Source organism: Dermacentor andersoni, chromosome 5, assembly GCF_023375885.2.
Source record: "Dermacentor andersoni chromosome 5, qqDerAnde1_hic_scaffold, whole genome shotgun sequence".
NCBI lineage: Eukaryota > Metazoa > Arthropoda > Arachnida > Ixodida > Ixodidae > Dermacentor > Dermacentor andersoni.
In genome coordinates this window covers 86,640,987-86,660,787 of record NC_092818.1, presented here as the reverse complement: position 1 = coordinate 86,660,787, position 19,801 = coordinate 86,640,987, and the positions used below count along the sequence as shown (strand labels likewise).

Genomic DNA, 19,801 nt, shown 5'->3' with positions numbered 1-19,801 from the left:
TGCCACTTTTTTTAACATTATTACTATATAAGCTGGCTCTGTAACACGTGAGTGCGCATACCGTGGTGTGTTACACTGCTGTAGCCAGTGCGGCAATTCGCGGCAAAAAAAAAAAAAAAAAAAGAAAGAAGACAGAAAAGTGCGCATCTTTTGCACTTAGTAATAAAAGCGCCGCATTTTTTCTCTTTCGAATCCCAAGAGAGATACTCGCGTATCGCCGGTGCTGCGACATCTGTGCAGAGCTAGTGATGACGTTAATACCTTGTGATCACATCCTCTTTGAAACATTTGGCGGCGACAAATCGTCACCTATAGCCTGCTTGAGCTGATCAGGTTGTACTGCTTTATCTATTGCAGTCTAGCATTCGGCCTATCTCTTTTTATCTCGTAAATTTATAAGCCTGTAACGACTTTGGCTCCATCTCTTTCCTGTTTCTTATTGCATCCATACTAAAACGCATCTTGCTTGTCTAGACCGGTGACCACTTAGTAACGCTCCCACCGGCTTTGATCCCCTGCGCTTCTAGAAGCTCAACGTTTTCTACGCTTCTGGTTCGGTGAACGTCAAGGCACTCCATTAGGATGTGCTGAGTCGGTTTATTCCTGCAGCAGGCACACACCTCGCCCTGTCGCGTATCTTATCGCCTGTGTGTTTTTGCGCTCAGGCAGCCAGCTCGCACTACTTAAAGAAAGGTATCCTACTCTTAGTGTTATCGCACCCATTTTCCTTCCAGAGTTCTTTCTTGCCGTATTTGTAAAACCGCGTTGACTTTTTCATCTTGTTGGTACGGAGGAGGAGGGCAGGAGGAGGATATTTCATACTACATTTCGCGATCCTTACTCGTGGCCGGCGAGCTTCTCATTTCAGGAGGAAGTTGTATGTTTGACTTTAGTTTCCGCGTTTCATTCGATTCTGTCGTGCGTCGACAATATGCTAGCCATAGCGAATACTAATTTCGCTAGAACGTCACTTATGCGGACATGAAGAACACGTCATTGCAGAATTGAATTTTCGGTAGTTCCAAGGCGTATATGCATTGTTCACTGTGCTTGCGACGGGGAGCCTGATTCTATCTCGCCGGAGCTTAACGGGAAACAAAGCCACATCACGAAGTTCCAGTCGAGCATTGTTCGTAAAATTTGGGACAGTCCCGTGAAGTCCAGGATGTCTGGCAGCCCTAACGCTGTAGCCAGCGTGCGAAACGCTTGGCGTGTAGCGGATATTTAGCGGCTTCTTTTTCAACCAAAGTACTCGCAGCAGGTCTACACGTCGCTACGAGGCATCGATTTTCTTTTCCCTTTTTTTTTTTAAATCGTGCGCGCCTTATCTACAAAATGGCGGCGATGGTAACGCAACCTTATATTGGGCTTTCCTTCTTACGATGACTGATCACTGTGCTGTCAACGCCTCTCGCCCCCCCCCCCCTCTCCTCTTTTCCGGCCATATTTGCTCCTTTCGAGACACTGTTAAAGCGTGCGCACGAGGCACGCATCTATGGACCAGAGTGATGAAATTACTCCTCGCTCGCCCATCGCCGACTGAGCGGCGGTCTGTCGATGCCAAGACAAATAGGCGGCTTCCGCCGCCGCGCGATCTGCCTCTAAACGAGACATCCGGCTTCTGTTGGTCAATTCGCGCTCGCCGTGCCAGAGCCTCTCCTATGGCCGGCCTCTTCTGCTTACTCTTGGACTCTCAAACGGTTTGCCGCGGGCACGCGGTGTGCGTCAATATATATATAGCGCTCGGCCTGTCGTCTCTCTCTCTCTCTCTCTCTCTCTCTCTGTTCCTCGCAGCGTGCCGCTCGTTAGCGGCCGTCCCTGTGCGCCTGTCCTTCTGGCGGTGTAGCCCCACATCGCCGGTCGGGCTCCATGCCCTCGCGCTATCACGCCTACTCTACTGTCTGAGAGCGCGTGGGGGCATTCTGCAGGCGCGGAATTCGCGCGTCGATTTTTTTTTTCTTTTTCTTTTTTTCCCCCCTTTTCCCTCTTGGCGAGCCCCGCAGGCCTGGTATAGTCGAAGATGCGTCTGGCATTTTGAGCCGGGACTGTCTGGCAGGCACTTATTTTTTTTTTCTTCTTGTCTTCATTATCTCTACGTTCCCGTCTATCTAGATCTGCCTTTTCTTTTGAAATATCTGTGCGATCCGACGCGCGGCACGGTTATGGAAGGTTTAATTTGTTTTTTGTCGTTCGGTGCTTGCCGTAGTCGATAATTGTGCTCTTCTAATTCGCCTGTCTGTTCTTATCTGACGAAGGAGTTCATTTCTGACTGCGCTTCGTTTTTTCGCTCTTGGCCGAGGAGAAGATCAAAATGAGTTTCTCCGAGCTTGCTGCGTTTCTTCTTTCTCTGGCCTTTTTATGCGAGTTTCTACTGAATTATTAGCAGCCGCCGATTGTGTAACCCCCGCAGGACGTTTGCTGCTTGTAGTTCTCGCTTCATATAAAGTTCAAGCGCTCCTTCCTCTGCGCCGAATGTTCCTCTCATATTTTATTCATCTTAAAGTTGGGGAAAAGTAGGGTAACGCCCTCTCTCATGAATAGTTTTCGCACGAGTACTTACTCGCCTCTAGAACGTAAATCGGAAATTCAATGCCTGAACACCATTCATGTTCATAGATGCCTTCATGTGCGCTCCGAGACAATAAGAAGCAGTTCGTTTCTTCTTTTTCTAGTCCTTTAGATGCTTGCGATATTTAATTTATTAATGCAGCTCTTGCCTTCTGTGTCGTCATACGTACATTGCGCAATCGTAATGACGTTCGCTGTCTTCTCGAAAATGAAAGAAGGCGAGGAGGAGGGGAAGGAGTGATATACGGCACCCGCTAATGAGCTATGAAGTCTTCCTACACCGTAAAACAGAGGACAAGGTCTCACCCAAAATTTAGAAACAGTCACTCGAAGATGGAGGGCGAGCACTTGCTCGGCCAAGGTGCCGAAGTGCGCACGTAGGTAATGATGGAAAGGGTGCTGTTTAGGTCTCGATTTTTCGTACCGAGCACGATTTATTCCTTCAGAAATGCATCACCCGCGCAACTCGTTGGCCACACTCTTTTGCACTTGGGTCATGGCATGACCATGGAGCGACTCAAATGTGGGATTTATTCAGTTTGAATGAATAAATCCCCGCAAGAAGTAAATAGGCCTCCAGATTTTCGCTTGGTGAAACTGTAGGTTTGCACCTGACCAGGATCGGTCGAACAAAGGATGTTTCGCCGATGTTTCGACCAGGGCACTTCGTCTCCGTCTCGGTGACAACCGCTTGCGCCGACGAAGGCGGGTGAACCGCGGTCCAAACGTTGGCTCCTCCTGCCTGAGGCATTGCTTATTCGACCACTGTTCGATCACCTCCAAGTATCCATCTTCCCGTGAACCTCCCCGTTTTGCATAGGTTTGCATGGCGTTCATTTGACTATAACATTGATGTGCCTGATGGCAGCAATCCGTGGAACCCGTTAGCGTATACAGCGCCCGCGAGCCCGCCTCCACGACCGAAGTTTGGATGCGAACGAATCGCCTGTAGAGGGCGCAGCGTCCACCGAGCCAAGGTGTGCTAGGCGCCTGCGAAGCTCTCCCTGTTTCGACACAAAAGAAAACTGCGATGCCGTTGCTAGCTGGGGCACAATAGAAACTGGCAGAGTGGCGCGGGGCCTCGGAGCGAGATCAATGGCAAATCGAAGAGCTCGTTGCGCTCTTCTTTGGCGAGCACAGCGGCAGTTTCCTGCAAAGTCCGGCAGGCACTGCTTACCTTGTGTAGCCTATAAGCTTCGGAAAGCCTCCTCCTGCTTTCTTCGCGTCTCTCGCACCATCCGTGTGTCGCACGGTTGCTCGCCTGCTTTCCCGTTTCTGTGAGTGTGGCTTTCCAGCGAAGCGCAGGGGCGTCAGCGCACTGCCGTGAAGGTACGAGGAAGGGTGGGAGGGAGGTGGTGGCGAGGCTCTAAGGGTGCGCGGGGCACCGTCATCGATCAATTAAGTGGGCAGTTCTCATTTGCTCCGAGCCAACCGAAAAGAAAAGATACAAAAAGAAAACAGTAATGCGAGAAAAGAAGCGGATCACGCGGCGGAGGAGCTCGAAGAGCCTTGCCTTGGGAGGTTCGCGCGTGCCTGTGGGCCGTTAAGCTGCGGCACATCGCAATTGGCTGTTATAAAACACACCTGATCCCCGTGGCGTCTCGATCGTTTGGCACTTCTCTTGGTGCTGCTGCTGCTGCCCTTTGGTCTGACACCTGTCTCTCTTTCTTTGCTTTTCTCTGTGCCTTCGCTCTAAGCCGGGATACGTCGACGATGTTTCTTTCCTTTCTTTTTTTGTGTGAACTGTCTCTCTCTCTCTTTTTTTTTATGTCCTGTTTATTACTACATCACTGGACGCTTCCTATGGAAAATTGACAGAGCTTCCCTCTAGCTCTAAATTTAGGTTTTACTAAAGTTGACGGTAGACACAGTCACAAACTGCTTTAGAAATGTTAGAAAGAATGGTACAGATTGAAAGGCTACACAGAAATACAGCCCTTTTCTGTCGGACCAGTTGTTTCGCACTTTTCTAGGCTGAAACATTACCAACTTGGCCTACCTTGAAATATTTCGTACTGCGTAGTGTTTTTCTTTTCTCTCGCTCTTCTTTAATTAATCACCATACTCGTTATTATTTCGTGCACGTTTACCGCAATTACTTTTTTTCTGACTGATAACGCTGTGGCGAGGCTAGGCTTCCGGGCTTGAAGCTCGCTTTGGACATGTTCAGTTATTTAACTACTAGCAGGGCGCGAGTTCGATCCTCTCCACCGCGGCTGCATTGCAGTGAGGGCGAAATGAAAAAAAAAAAGAAAAGAAAAACACGTTCGTGGGCTATATTTAGCTGCAACATTGGAGAACCCCTACGTGGTCAAAATTAATCCGGAGCCCCCCACTATACGGCATGCCTCATAATCGGATTGTGGTTTTGGCACGTAAAACCCCGAAATTTAATTTAAATACCTGCCGTGATTCTAAAGGCATCTAACCCTATCGCGCAGGGCTTCCGTTTAGAGATGCTATAGATAAGGGCAGTGGACACCTGTTCGGCGAACCGATAGCGCATAACGTAGATGCCAGAACGCGGCGCTTGTCCATGACCATGCATGCATGCGTGAAACGGGAGTCGCTGCACCTTCCGGATGCAGCCGTTCTTGAAGTCCTTAGACGACACAGTTCGAGTTCGTCTTTCGTCAGAACAGGTAAGTGGCAGCACATAGACCGCGCGCTCGCACCTGTTACACCACACGGTGGGGATTAAGCTTGTCAGGGGCGACAAATCTAATGGCAGTTGCGTTCGTTCCAGCCATTATCCGTGCCGTTTTGCACACCTGCAGTGCTCGCCTTTGTCATTCGCGTAACGCGATTACGCTGCCGAAATTCTCGGCGCGTTCCGGTCTCCCTCCTGTAAGTAATCAGATGTCGGGCGCAAAGCGTTGCTAACTTCTAAACGTCTTCGCCGGCGCGAGCCATTAGGGACCGGCGGTCTCTTGCGCAGGTTGCCTCCTCGTGTCCGAAAGAACAGCGTGCGAGGTAGATATGTAGGGCAAGATACCGAGCGCGCAGCGTTCTGAAGACGCGTTACCTGGACGGGCGGTAGGGAAGGGGCGGTAGGAGGGGGAGAGGCGCAAGCTGCGCTTGCTTCACGGAGGACGCCCATTCCTTGTAGAGAAGCAGCGGGGCTTTCCCGCAGCACTCTTAAACTCGAAGCCGCACACGCAGGCACGCACGCGCGCACACGCTACGTGCTCAGCGCTCTCTCCGCAGCCTACTAGAACAAAAGGGGTGGAGGAAAAAAAAGGCATAAACGTAGACAAAAGCCGGGGCCGCCGTTTCTCAACGCGCTATCTCCTCCAAGCCGGGGCTGTGTATAGCTTCGAGCAGCTCGCCGGCGCAATTACACGTAGTGCACCGGGGCGACCGACCGACCGACCGCCACGTTGCTTCATCCCCGCGGCGACTCTGCACGCGCCCACCGACTGGTCGTTTATTTCTTTCGCCCTTTCCTCCTCTCTTTCTTTTACCTCGATTTGCCTCGCACATTTTTCTTTTTTTTTTATTCTTCTCTACCTTCTTGTTTTGTTCCCCATCCTCCAAGTTCGTTTTCTTTGTGGCTCGCCTGTCGACGCGATCGCGAAATAGAAGTGAAAGGGTCCAGAGCTCGGGCGTGTGGCGCGTTCGCTCGAGGGAGGGAAAAAGAAAGAAAAAGGAAGTGCGTAAAATAGAAAGAAAGAAAAAAATAATAAATAAAGGCGCGCTAGAGCTTTCGGCGTCCAAGAAAAAGAAGGGGGAGCGTAGTGGAGGGGGAAGGAGGCTACTGGAGAACGCCGAGCCTGCCACTTCGGGGACAACTCGGCGGAAAATGACGTCCCCAGGCGAACATTCAAAGCGACAGAGATACACCTCGACGTTGCTCAAGCTGCGCACGCTCACGCGGGAGAAAGGCAAAACGTGCCCCGAGGCCAGCGCGCGAAACACCTCCCGAGAGAAAAAAGAAAGGAAGATAAAGAAAAAATTAAACAACGCGGCGTGCGGCACCACGGAGGTGGCGACAAATAAGAGCGCGCGTGAAAGACAGAACGAGAGCAAGGAAGCAAGCATGAAGTGAAAGAAAGATGAGAAGCCAGCGACGAACAGTGATCGGAAAGAGCGAAAGTGGGGCTGTAGCAAAGAGAAAAAAAAAGGAGTGCGCCTTGTGAAGAAACAAACGAAGGAATTCGCGCACCAGCGTCGCGTCGCCCGCCTCTAGTTTCTTCATAGCTCCTTTCAACGACATCATTTTTTCTTTTTCTTTTGTAGGCTTTCATTCTCTTCCTTTATTTCAGGCTACTGCCGCTCTTTGAGCGTGTGTCTCGCTTATACTGTAGCCGCCGCGCGACACAGGCGGTGCGATGCTCCCCGTACTACCCGTTGCCGGCGACAAATAGAACTACTGTTTTCTCTCGCGGGAGCCATTCTTAAACTCGTTGTCGGCCCGGAATGAGCTCTTCCGGATTGCTTTCTGTACGCCCCTCCCTTCTTCCCGGCACACTCACTCCCGCACGGCAACGGCGTTGCAGAAGAGACCGAGTATTGGGACCTGTACAGTGCTGTCGTAGTTGCCAACCCCCCCCCCCCCCCCCCCCTTACTTCCATTTGCCTCGGCAGTGTGTAAAGCCGGTGGCAACAATAGCAGCGTCAAGAGAGAAACGGCTTCGAGTCAAGCGAACGCCGGAGTGGCTTGGATACTACCGGGCGCGCGCAGCTTGCTCTTCGCCGTCGCCGTGCGAGAGGCGTCTCGACACGTTTCGTTCTAGAGTCGCGCTCGCACCCCGGGCCCCCGAGCAAGCCCCGAGAAAGGACTGCGGTGGTCCCCCGAGCTCGCGCCGTTATTAGGCCCGACCAGCGGATCTTGGCAGGACTGGCCGCGGGATTCGTTTATCTGTCACGCGCGCCACTTCGCACGCCGTCTTGTTAACCCGGAATGAAAACGAATGGCTGCTCTTCCGTGTCGGACGCGACAGGAGAGGCCGCAATGTCTTTCACTCGATCATTTAGTTCTTGCGCGCCGTCTCTCGCAGCCGTGCCGGGCTAGGCCTGGTAGCGTTTGAAGATTTGGGGGCGCCGCTCGACTCTTTCCGCACCCTGTATCTCTGAAAGTGCTGCGGCTTGGTGTGCCGAATACTGGGCGGAGACTTGGATTTACGAGCGAAGCGACGCCCGTGTGCTCGTTCTTTCTATCTTACAGCTTCAAAAAAAAAAAAAAAAACAACTAAAACATAGAGAGACAAATTAAGAACTTGCTTTGCGTTGTCACTAAAACGCCTAATCCGTTTCGGCACCGAAAGTTAGTCGTTTATGCCATTGCTTCGCTTTCTGTGTTTGCTATTGGTGCGTTGTCGGAGCAAACAGATACCACGGGCTACACTGTAAGCGTCGTGCGGACGTCTCGTACAACCGACGCATTCGGTGCGTGGCTCGTGAGAAAGCGGATATCTTTCTCTCTAAACGATCGCCCGTCAGGTTCTTTTTTTTTTCTTGGGTTCATTTTATAACGTTGCCGTCGCGTTAAAGCTGCTTACTCGAGGCTTCCCGCTTGAATATCCAATTCGGCCACCACGTATCCAACGCACGCGGGCGGGCATCAAGCTGGCTCCCGCGAGATGCATCGGTAGCCGTGCACAGGGTGTCAAGCCTGAACGGGTTTGCGTCTTTCTGCTACTTCGCTGCAAACCGACCGCAGGCGCTTCTCACTTCTCTCGGTGACGTTCCTCCGACCTGCGGCACCGACGCGTTTGCGGTACACATTCTCGCCGGTGCGTTTGTTTGCCCGAGCCGAGTGAAAGAAAAAAAAAAAAAAGAGTTGACGGAGAGACGGGAGAGAGGGGACCGTATCGATGCAAAGGGCGGAGGTTGGTGGTCTCGGGAAGGGGCTGCGTTTCGCACGCGTCGTCATTATCGCAAGAAATCGCGCGCTGCCCTTGCCCACCGCACTCTGTCTTTCGGAAGGTGCGCTTCGCCGACCGCCATTCTCCGGAGCCAGCGGCCGCCGCCCGTGTTTGCCGAGGGAAAAAGCGAGAGTTGTCGAGGCGGCACCGCCCGAAAGAATTGCCGTGCGTGCGCCGAGGAGGCGGCAACCAGACTCGCTGACGACGCGCGTGGCGATTCTCTTAAGTGGGTGAATTAATGAGGCGCGCGGTCCCCTCCCCCCCCCCCCCCCTCCCGTTAATTACCAATGGTTCCGGCCTTCCTTTCAAGATCAACGCACCGCGCGACGGAGCTTGGTAAAAGGAAAGGAGGGGGAACACGAGGAGTGGAACACCTGCGGCGTTACTTATTGCTTCCTCTTGCTGGTGCGTCGCGCCGTTTTATTCTTTGGCAGGGCGATACTGTGGCGGCAGTAGGCGGCGCCACCTTCGTCGCCGGCGACGATTTCGCCGGAGGCGGCGAGATTTCGAGGCGAAGTCGCTAAGTGGTGGGAAGCTGCGCAAAAATGCGGCCGTGGTGAATGCGCCCGCCGATACGTCCGATGTGCGCCTTTTTTCGTGCAAGATCAAATGTGTTCTGTCGCTGCCCGTTATGTTGTATCGTTTTAAAGGAGGGACAGTTTTGAAAAGGTTACACGTACTTAGAAGAAGTGGAGGCCTGGGCACAGAAATCAAGAGAATGCAAATGATACAGAAAAAAAGAAAATAGAAGAATTGAAAGGAAATGTGGGCGACAAGTCAATTCACGAAACACACAAAGCCGTCTTTCCGCCTAGCGCTCCATCCCAAAATTATAGGAAGGTGAGTTAGCTTGATGTGCGTAAAATGAATTGCATAGGAAGCTAACTCCAACTTTTTTTTTAAGAGCAAGAGACGAGTTCAGAGCAAGGTGAGAAGGGGAACGGGAAGATGTAGTTCCTGATCTGCTCGTCCTTGCTCAGCGACCGTGTTCGTTTACGTTTTAGTCTTTGCTTTGCCGTCGCACTTCGGTGGCTTGCGTGGTGCACCCTTTGCAGGAAAGCGAAGTTCATTTCGTTTTATGGTTTAGTGCAAAGTGTAGGTTCAAGGAGGAAAGAAATTTGTACTTTGCCGTGGGGCAAACAAACAAAAGTTCAGGCCCGGGAGAGCCTTACTTATAAAGCTGTAGCTAAGTATGGACGAATGTACCATTCAGCATGCGCTCGAAGTGTGTAACTGCCCTCGTTATAAACGAAGAGGCGCTGGTTGGACAAATAAGCTAGGGACTGAGCTTCCTCTTTCCCGAGTTCAGTGCGATGTGTTTGCTTTGCTTTTGGGTAACATGCGCAAAAGCTTTATGGACCTAACATACAGTTTAGTAACTCACGCTAAACGGCGAATAACATGCCTGCAACGTTTCCTGCCACGTCACCGTAATCCTGAAAGATGACACGGCGTTGCTCCCTGGTCGCCGCGCGAACCTCGTTAGATCTTCGAATTCTATGCTCGATTTGTGGCCGGCTGTTGCCGGCGGAGGCACCATATCTCAAGTCATTCACGGTCTCTCTTTATTTTTTTTTCTGACCTGCACGCTGACTCGGCGCGCACATGCACGGCACGTTATAAATAAATCCGTGCTTTTGCCGAGCAGCGAGGCTATTTCCTGTTTGCCGGACTATCTCTCCCCGCAACACCCCCGCATTCCCCTTCTGCCGAATATGCAACTTTGTGACGTTGGCCTCGCTGTTTGCTTTCTGAGCCGCCTTTTGTCTTTCTTCTTCGCCCCCCCCCCCCCTCCTCCCCGGGGTCTTACGTTACGCCCTCCTTTGCTCGTCTATTTTCTTTTCCCTCCTACGCAGAATCTTTATTTACTCTTCTCGGGTTGCCTTGCACCTTTCTTTTCCTATATCTCACTGTCCTTATTCGCAGCCCGTCGTATTGCTTTGCGCGGGTATGTAGTCCCTCTCCTCTCCCTCTCTCGCCTTTATATTAACCATCTCATTAAAACCGTGCAGCGCTACCGAGGGTGGTGGTTGTATTCTCAGGAGGTCGTCTACTTTCAACGTATTTCTTGCATTTTGTGCTATAAATCTGTCGAAAATATTTGCTACAGCACCTTTATCTTGTGACCAGGTTGTAACTGAAGATACTGTACTTTCTGCATTCGTTTGCCTCTGCGTTTTAAAGTAGGCTTCTATCAAGCTTGCTGTTGCCCTTTCGCCTACAGCCTTCAGCATCGTTGTACATTTTGTGCCGCGAACGTTGGAATAACGTGACCTTGCTTGGCGGCCATTCAGCGGCACCCAGACAATCTCGCCACACCGCTCGACGCGCGCGAGCCAGCCACGCGACTTATCCTCGCCGATAGGCTGACGGCAGCGCTCGCTGCACGCTTTTAGCAGCGAGCTCATCCGCCCTCGCCTTTCGTCCAACATTGCTGCCCTTTGTGTGCTCGCGTATCACGACCTTCCTTCCCCCTCTCGCGCCCCGGGCGCTATTTCAGTCCGCCGGTGTACGACAATTTGCTCGCCGGCTGTCAGGCCTCCTCGCCTCGCTGCTTCCTCCTCTTTTTCCTTAGCCTTCTCTCCTCGTGTCGCTAAAGCGAGCCCGCGACGCGTCGGCGCGGCCTTCCTTCGGCGGAGACGCTGTGCACGGCGTCGTGCTTGCCGCTGGGATTCTCTCTCCGGTTCTTTTGTCTGCCGCTTTCCTGCCGGCCACGTCCTTCAAGATCCGCGCCGCCGCTGCCGTTTGCGCTATGGCCGCCGGCATGTGTTTACCGCCTTGTGTAACGCCCGTTTGCGCGCGGCTTGCCCCCGCCAGATAAGCCTCCGCGGCTCGCCGTAAAGCGCCCGAGCGAGGCGCACTTCTTTTCCTGCGCCTCCATCCTGCTAGGTTTTGAAGCCCGGCTACTGCCTCGGCTTCCCCTCTCTCCCCTTTGGCTCCGTCCGCCGCTTCCCCCGCTTCCTTTTGTTCCTGCGGGGAACAAAGGCGGAAATGGGCGAGCGTGCCCCGGAGCCGCCACCGGCGGCTTCTTTTCCCAGTCGGCCAACTCGCTGGCGTGCTCTCGACCACGCGCTGCGCCTGGCGCCTGCCTGCTCGGCGTTCGTGTGTGCGTGCGCGCGAGCGGCCTGAGGAAATGAGCTCTTGTACGGCGCCGCGTCAGCCTGGCAAAGCCGTTCAGGCATGCTTGATAAGATGTCCTCCTCGCTGCACCGCGTCCCCTCCCGTGGCGCGCACCTCTTGTCACCCTTTGCTCTTTATCTCCGAGCTCTCTCTCTCTCCTTTTTTTTTTATCATTCGTCTTCGTAAGCATGCGCCAAACACTATATTTGTTCTCGCTTTGTGCTCCCGGGCTTTATCCGTTTTATTGCTTTCTGTCTGTGATGAATGCAAGTCTGGCGCCGGTCGAGCATAAGGAGGGACTGCGTTAGCGAATGGGCTGTCGGGTTACGGGCAAACCTTGCGCACTGCTGTGAATCTCAGCCTAAGCCCGTTGCGCCTTAGTTGCGTCAACTCTGCTTTGCGGCATGACTAAATGACGAGCACCGTGAAGCAAGCTTTTCTCTTTTTTCCTTTCTTTCTTTTTTTTTTTTTCGTGCCTAAGTTGCGCTTGAAGTTAACGAATGGGCAATCTCGTTTTCCTTCTGAAACGTGCTGTGAATTTCTCCCGCCAATGCATCTGGTGTCGCAGATGTGAATGATTGTGTTGCGTGGCATAATTATTTCTTTGTAGAATTGAACAAGTTTCTGAGCTAGACTAAGCTCTATCTAGTATACTGAGGCTGTGCAAAAGAAGTCAGCTGAACATAGTACAGTCAAATGCCTCTGCAATGACCCTTGACAATAAAATTATCTGTGTAACGAAGGACTCTGTATATTCTGTATGTCAAGGCGAAATTTCTCTTTCATATGTACTCTGAATGCATGTATAGTGAAAAATATGGCTACAAAATTACTTGTACAACAAAAGGATTTAGCTATCCCTGACAGCTTATTTGTTACTTATTTGAAACAAACGCATGTAATGTGGCACCGCTGCTTCCCTCCACAGCTGTTTTGTGGTGCACATAGGGAACACTGGTCAGCTCCACAACAATCACATGGGAGGGTCTGGACTCTGCCGTATCTATGATAGACCTCCACTTCCATATATATATATATACACGCACGCGCACTTATGATACATGCTCAAAACTAGCGACAGACAACATTGTCAAAACCACTGAAGGGGATAGAGGTGAATGTCGACAAAAGTAGCAGTGATAGAGAGCCTGCGGTCTGGCCGAGAATTTTGACAAGAAAGGCAGTAGGGGAAATTGATGTTCTGCGTTTGTACTTTGCATCAGCTGCATGAGGTTGGCTGCAGCTGCACATTCCACTGAACAAAGAGTGCAGAAGAAAATTTGTGCCTTAACTGTCTCTTGATTCGTGCCAAGTAAAGGCTTTCTTTGGCTTTACATGCTTCGACTGCATTATTGAAAGTGGTACGGTGTTCAATATTTACAACTAAGTGACTTGTGTAACGAATTTTGGAGTTTTTAGGTGCTTCCTTATAAATGGATTTGACTGTGTAAATTATAAGTATGTATAAACAGTAGAGACGTACACACTAAAACTTACAATATCATTAGTTCTCGCACAGTATGGAGCAAGTATGAAAATGCCTTATTGCATCTTCAGTGGTCCTAGGTAAAGAACGAGGTTCATATTTATTCTTACAAGAACAGAAAATTTAGTGACATCCGTAGACCTTTCTTGCAAATTAAGTCCGAATGTTGCCAACTGCTATATTCATAATAACACTGGCGGTGAGTCATTAGTGCACTCTTTAAGAGAAATAGAAAGAACTTCATGATGAATCATTTCTAATGTGTTCATATTACGGTTTTGGTGGAATACTGGCCTTCCTTACTCAACGCTCGACATAAATACTGACTTTTCATTCTGGCATAAACAGGGCATTGACTCGAAGTGCTGCATTATTATTCCAAGTACCAAACTAATGCCGATAGGTTTACCTATATTAATGCGCCCCTCACCAGGTCACATAGGAAATTTTCGTTATACACTGGAAGCTATTACGTGCCATCTTGGGAGCGTTCTACCTCATTTCTCAAATTGGTTCATTAATTAAAGGGACACTAAAGGCAAATATTAAGTCAAGCTAAAGTGATATATTAATACTCGAGAATCTCTAAGCCGTCAATATGATCGCGTGCAGAGCCCTAACAATCGAGAAATTGAGGTAAATGCAGGCCAGGATTAGAGACTCCCCCGGGAAATTCAAGTACTGGCCCGGTGACGAAAGCACTCCCCAATTAAGTTCTGTCGCTAGTACTCAACCATTCGTTGCACAGAACATCCTTGTATTGTATTATAAGACGAAATAAAATGCTACTTGTTCAGTTCTATTTCATGTTTAGACAAAAGAACTCGTTGAAATTACCCTTGACAACGATGCGGGTGGTCGAATGGTTTCGCTTTCTCTCGACTCCGCGCCACCCACATTTTCACGTTTCAGTAGTTATCGTGTAGTGCTGCGCTGGCTTTGCTGGCTCGCGAAACTCGCACAAACTGCAAGTAGCAGAGAATTCAACTTCCATGGGATGTCGCGAGACGCCCAAATGGTCTACGCCACTTCGGCAGAAAGCAGCTGCAGCAGCGAATCCGCCGCTCTGCCTTTATCTGTCTTGGCTGGGTGCTGCCATCTCTCGGGTGCCGTTCTACTCACCGACTGCAGCAAAGGGCGTTGATGACATATGCAACGTCACCACTGCCCCGATTGGGTGGCGGGAGATTTGAATTTCGAATAAGGTATTCAGACCCTTCAGATGCAATTTTCTCGTAAACTAAGTCTTTTCTTGGCATGAAACAAGCGTTGCGAGGTTTCTGGAGTGGTATTTAAACAGTCCACGTCTACTTAGTGTCCCTTTAATAGCCAAGATAGAAATATTTCAGTGCCGTGAACCCATGATTTCAGGAGGCAAGCGTCACCGCCAACATAGACACTCTCTATTTGCCGGGTCTAGCCTCTGCAAGTGAAATTCCATCCCTGCGTTCTCCCATACCAGAGCTGGAGGATCGGCCCGGCTTCTTTTTTCTCTCACTTTCTTGCTGCGCGGCGCATTTTCGCTGACGATCGCATGCGCAAGCTATTGCGTTTGTCTCGTTTCGCGCAGCGCAAGATTTTGTGCACTGTGCACGAGAACACCTGATTAGCACTGCAAGTCACTGCTACACAAACACTGAGGCAGGCGCAGGCGAATCACAGAGCATGATCGCGCTCTTTAGCACGGTAGAAAATGACATAGTTTCGTTTTCAGTGCGCGCAACTGCGCTACGTGGGAACCAGCAGACGAAACGGAAGTACATCTCTCTTGCTGCGGTGCGAAGTAAAACATAAACACGCTGACATTCGGTTTGTGTGTATTATTATTTCTCTAAACTTTAATTCGTCTATTGAAGCAACATATTACACAAATAACAGATGTCGCCTTGAATAACTCTCGGAGTGTCACGTGCCTCTATAAGTGACGTCATAGCACATAGGCGCACTTGCTGATGTACGTCATTTGCTCGCCTTGGAGCGAGACGCCCGCGAGGAGAAGGGCAAGCGGCATTTAGTTTTAAATTTCAGCTCTTTCCGCCGCGCGCAGCGATGTAACTTAGCAGACACAATCATGAGCACGCATTGTATGCACTACGCTTGTCACCTCAAGATTGTGAGACTGGGTGAGGGGCCCTTTAATAGCCAGAACTGAGACGTCAGCCATCTTTATTGTGAATCACTTTATTGTACACTTTTGAAAGGCATTATTATGAACAACAATTAGTGCTTGCATTCTTATCATTTATGATATCAGACTTATGCTTCTTGTTTTGCTTTTTTTCTTCTATTTGTAGGAAGTGGGGAGCATCATTGGAAAAGTAAGTACAGCTTTCCTTTTTGTTGAGCATAGAAAAAGGAAAGAGGAATAGCTTTTTTAAATCTATAGAGTTCCCTATTGTTATAAGTAGTATCTTATTGCAATCTTGTGTGCCCTGTGCGAAAGTGATAATTAAACCAAGAATTTCATAACAGCTAGTTCCCCGCGTCTTGTGCTTTATGCTTGGGTCTAAATAGCCAGCTACATTCATTGCATGATTAGAAGATATGGAAAATAACCCCTACTACTTCAACTTTTCTTTCTTTTATTTTTTTTTTTATTTGAGGCTGTCGCTCATCTATTTTCTGGTGACTAATGCAGTTGTAGAAATACCTGCTTGAGCAATGCTCAAATTCAGTGTTTGAAATGTATTTCTTAAAAATAAAGTATACCTTCAGGCAGCAGCAATAACTATATTAGGATAAAAAGAGGCTTGGAATATTTTGGTGTTGGCGTATAAACTTTTTTTCAGAAGTAAATATTGACTCTGTCATCAGGATACACTTGTTCAGTGCACTGCGGGCTAGAAATACATGCTGTTCTTTAACAAAGCCATCATCCAACTTGCATGGCAACCGTTTGTTTTAGTTTGTAGGCTACTCCACCAGTATTCTTATTTCCTTTCGTTATTTAATGTTTTGAAAACACTTTAACATGTTTGTTTCACCTTGAAATAAAGTTGAACGTTTTTCTTTGCTCCTGCAGGGTACTCATTATCTGCTCTATTAATAGCAAGAGTTAGCTTTTGCTGTGTAATGAGGTGTTGGAATTCGGAGGTGTGCAACATGCTGTGATATGCTTCTTTGATGTTCCTTTGTTTTTGCAGAAAGGGGACAACATAAAAAAGTTCAGAGAAGAGGTGAGTTGCATAACTTTGTAGCACAACGTATTTCCATGCTGCTTAGTTGGTGTGGTTCACCAGTCACCTTGTTATTGGATGCATCTGGTATTAGCTTTCCCCATTAACTGAGCATCCATCTTGCATCCATCTTCTGACTAAGCAATTAATTGCCTCGAGTAGTTCACCATATGCTGAATCATATAAAAATTGGGACTTCCTGTGATTTCTTGCAGGAAATGCAAGAAATCATAAGTGGGCTTCATGGTGTTTCTTCTTTTACTACAGAACAGTGGTCTTTTCCACACTGTGTGCCAATTCTGTTGGTTTTCTGTCCATGATTCATTCTTCCTTGCCCATTGCCTTCCTTACTGAAGACAAAACATTGCAACACAGTCTTCATTTCTTGCCATTCCGTGGTGCACAAGGCAGTCATAAACCCACAAATTGAAAGAAGTTAAGCGAAACTGGTGGCTGTTCACAGCCTGTGATGGTAATGTTGGCAGCTCTGCCCAAATCATTTGCACTTGGGGAAGAAGGAAAGTAACAAAATACTATTTCCCTGGCCTGATTTGTTTGTTCCTTAAATCTTCACTTTCATTTCCTTGCATTACCCTCCTCTTCTTAGTGTAAGATGCGAGTATGCGTCTTAAACAGTTGCTTGTATTTGCCTGTATTTGCCACAAAGCGTAATGAGAAAAGAAAATCCTATAAAAGACTTCCACTCTACATCATGCAGGAGCATCACCAATGTCTCTTAAAAACTTCCTTGTCATGCATTACTGATTGTTAACCAGGAACTTCCAGCTTCGATGTGGCCTGTTCAATCATCTGAAACCTGTTTCTTGCATTCCAGTGTACAGCCAAAGGTGTTGAGCATCTACCATTGCCCCACAATAGCAGATGCTCAGCACATAAAGCTATCTCTTGCTGTTACATTGCAACACTACGAAGTCACACTACAGCCATGGAATGGCAGGAGATATCTTCAGGTGTTGACCATCTACCATTGCACAGTTAGAGCAGGTGCTTGACACCTAAAGATATATATTGGTGTTACACAGCAGCACTATGAAGTCACTACAACCATATAACAGCAAGAGATTTAATAAAATTCTGGGTTTTTACATGCCAAAACCACAAAATGATCATGAGGCACTCTGGATTAATGTTGACCACCTAGAGGCCTTTAATGTGCAACTAATGCACGGTACGTGAGCATGATTTTGCCTGCATCAAAATGTGGCTGCTGTTGCCGGGAATCGAGCCCTCGACCTCATGCTTAGCAGTGCAATGCCATAGCCAGTAAGTCATCGCGGCGGGCTACAGCAAGAGGTATCTTCAGGTGTTGATTATGTGGTTGTGCAGCAACAGCAGGCACCTGACACTTGAGCATATCTCTTGGTGTTACATTGCTGCACTATAAAGCCACATTGCAGCCAAGCTCCACTATTAAAATGTCTTTATTTTTACCCTTTCTTTGTGTGCAGAGCGGTGCCAAGATCAACATCTCAGATGGGTCCTGCCCAGAGCGCATAGTCACTGTAACGGGTTCCACAGAGGCCATCCTGAAGGCCTTCTCGCTCATTGCCCGCAAGTTTGAAGAGGTGAGCCCGGCAGTGCAAGGCCATTTGGCCCCTCTGAGCACAGGGGTGATGGGGGTGGGAGCGGTGGACGTTTCACAGAGCGGGCAGATGTTGTCTCTGCTCTGCCTTCCCGTGCAGACGGTGGGGCCCACCCTCCAGGAGCTGCAGAGCAATGGAAGCCACCTGCCCAAGCCGCCTGTCACACTGCGCCTCATCGTCCCAGCCAGCCAGTGTGGCTCCCTTATTGGCAAGGGAGGCTCCAAGATTAAGGAAATCAGAGAGGTTAGTGGCCACTTTTCTTTGTCCTGCCGTACATATGAGTGAGGTGGTGCAAGTTTGTTGCTGTGATTAGCACAGCTAACTGTGATACTTCAATTGGTTGCCAAATCACGGTGTGATGAATGCTGTCTGTGTCCTGTTTTGATGGTCAATGATATTAGCAAAAGAAGACTTGAAACTGACTTGAAAATGAAGGCAAGAAGAACACAGCTGCACATTCAGGAAACAGACGGAAAATGCAAGTACAGAAGACTCTTTTTAAGACAAAATCGAAGGGACCATGAAAATTTGTTCGTCTTATAAGAAGTTCATCTTATCAGAAGAATAATTGGCGACATGACCAGGTGTATACAAATATCTTGCTTCAAAACGGTAAGTGAAGCAGACTTAAAACGTGGAAAAATGACATAAAAAGCGTTTATTTAGCTGAACTTAATAGAAAACTGTTTTTAAGTGGTGTTCTTGCTTGGTTTCATCCAATCCGTGATGGATGTTTGGCGCTTCTGTACAAATCGGCGAGCAACAAACGATGTCATCCCACCTGGCGACCTTAAAAATCCTTCTGTGCTTTCATGCTGCTGGAAAAAGTTCACTAGGGAGTTGAAGCAGGCAGCTGCTGCCTCACTGGTCATTGGTGCAGGATCCGAGCTAGCGAAAATATGAAGGAGCACGCTGAGCATGCGACAAAGCAACACAACCTAGAGGAAAGTCTAGGTGACATTGAGGGAAGTATGGAAGGACAAACGAGGCGAAGCGCCGCGGAGGAGGAAGGAAGGAAGGCGGAGGCGTGCTTGGTTGACCTCCTCAGGCAGTTGCTACAGGTTTTGTTTGCGCCACGTACGTACCTGGTTCATCTCGTGATAACATCGTCTTTGTGCCCCATACACTGTGTGTGCGAAGGAAAGCGTGCGACAGTGAGCCGGCGATGTCGGCTCAATCCCGTGTGCGCAAAAGAGGAAAAGGGAAGGCACCATCTTCTGTCGCGCACATAGCACCGAGGAGGGGAGGGAAGGGGTCTTGTACTTCGGCTACACGCGGTCGCCCGGGCTTTATCTTGAATGCCATCTGCCTCGGGGGCACAGTCTAGGGGTCCGATGGCTCGTAGCTTTCTGTGCACTATGTTCTCGCCGCTCAGTTCACATTGAAGCGATAGACAGCGCGAAGGTCACTACGCTCACTGCTGCTTCCGCGATTCCTCACACACCAGCGCTTTGACAGCAGATGTCTGCGGTCATTGAGTGTGGCGTGTTCATGTTTGCTTGTGTGCACTCACATCATGCTCGTTAATTTAGTTCGTAAGCGAATGTTTACAAATGGGCATTCTACTGCGGCGGCTGCTGCGTATGGCGCAGCCGCACGAGCCCTGTGTTGAATACAATCTGCGATACGGACAGTCTAGGCACATCAAGGGATGATAGTTGGGTATGCACTATAGCAGCCAGATGCTTGTGCATCACCTGCGTTCACGAAGTGAAACGTCACTGTCTCTTTTTGTTTCCTCCTATTGTTTTCGCCTCTGTGTGCAGGTGATGTGTGCCGCAGGCCTCCAGTAGGATGCCTCGATGCGCGCCCCCGGGTGCTGTGCATCGAGGCACCCTAGCCTCCAGGATCTGTAGCGGTCACTCTGAATGTTCATTTTAACCGAAGAGCATGCCTGAGGCGACTCGTCTTAAGCAGATTTTTTTTTTTTTTTTGCGTTGAGTCTATGGAAGACCAAACAAAAGTTCCCATGTTCGTTAT

At 49.3% G+C, this 19,801-nt stretch overlaps 1 protein-coding gene across 7 annotated transcripts in view; it reads left to right on the top strand.

Annotated features, from left to right (window-relative positions):
* Positions 1–19,801, top strand: part of LOC126530845 (poly(rC)-binding protein 3) — a 421,321-nt gene that overhangs the window by 358,865 nt on the left and 42,655 nt on the right. For 5 of the 7 annotated variants that reach the window (XM_050178150.3, XM_050178140.2, XM_050178147.3 and 2 more), the window contains 4 exons: positions 15,336–15,359; positions 16,185–16,217; positions 17,687–17,803; positions 17,891–18,064. In XM_050178150.3, the coding sequence (XP_050034107.1) occupies positions 15,336–15,359; positions 16,185–16,217; positions 17,687–17,803; positions 17,891–18,064 (348 nt within the window). The remainder of the gene's footprint in view (positions 1–15,335; positions 15,360–16,184; positions 16,218–17,686; positions 17,804–17,890; positions 18,065–19,801) is intronic. The other 2 variants (XM_050178145.3, XM_050178148.3) reach the window with 1 other exon arrangement.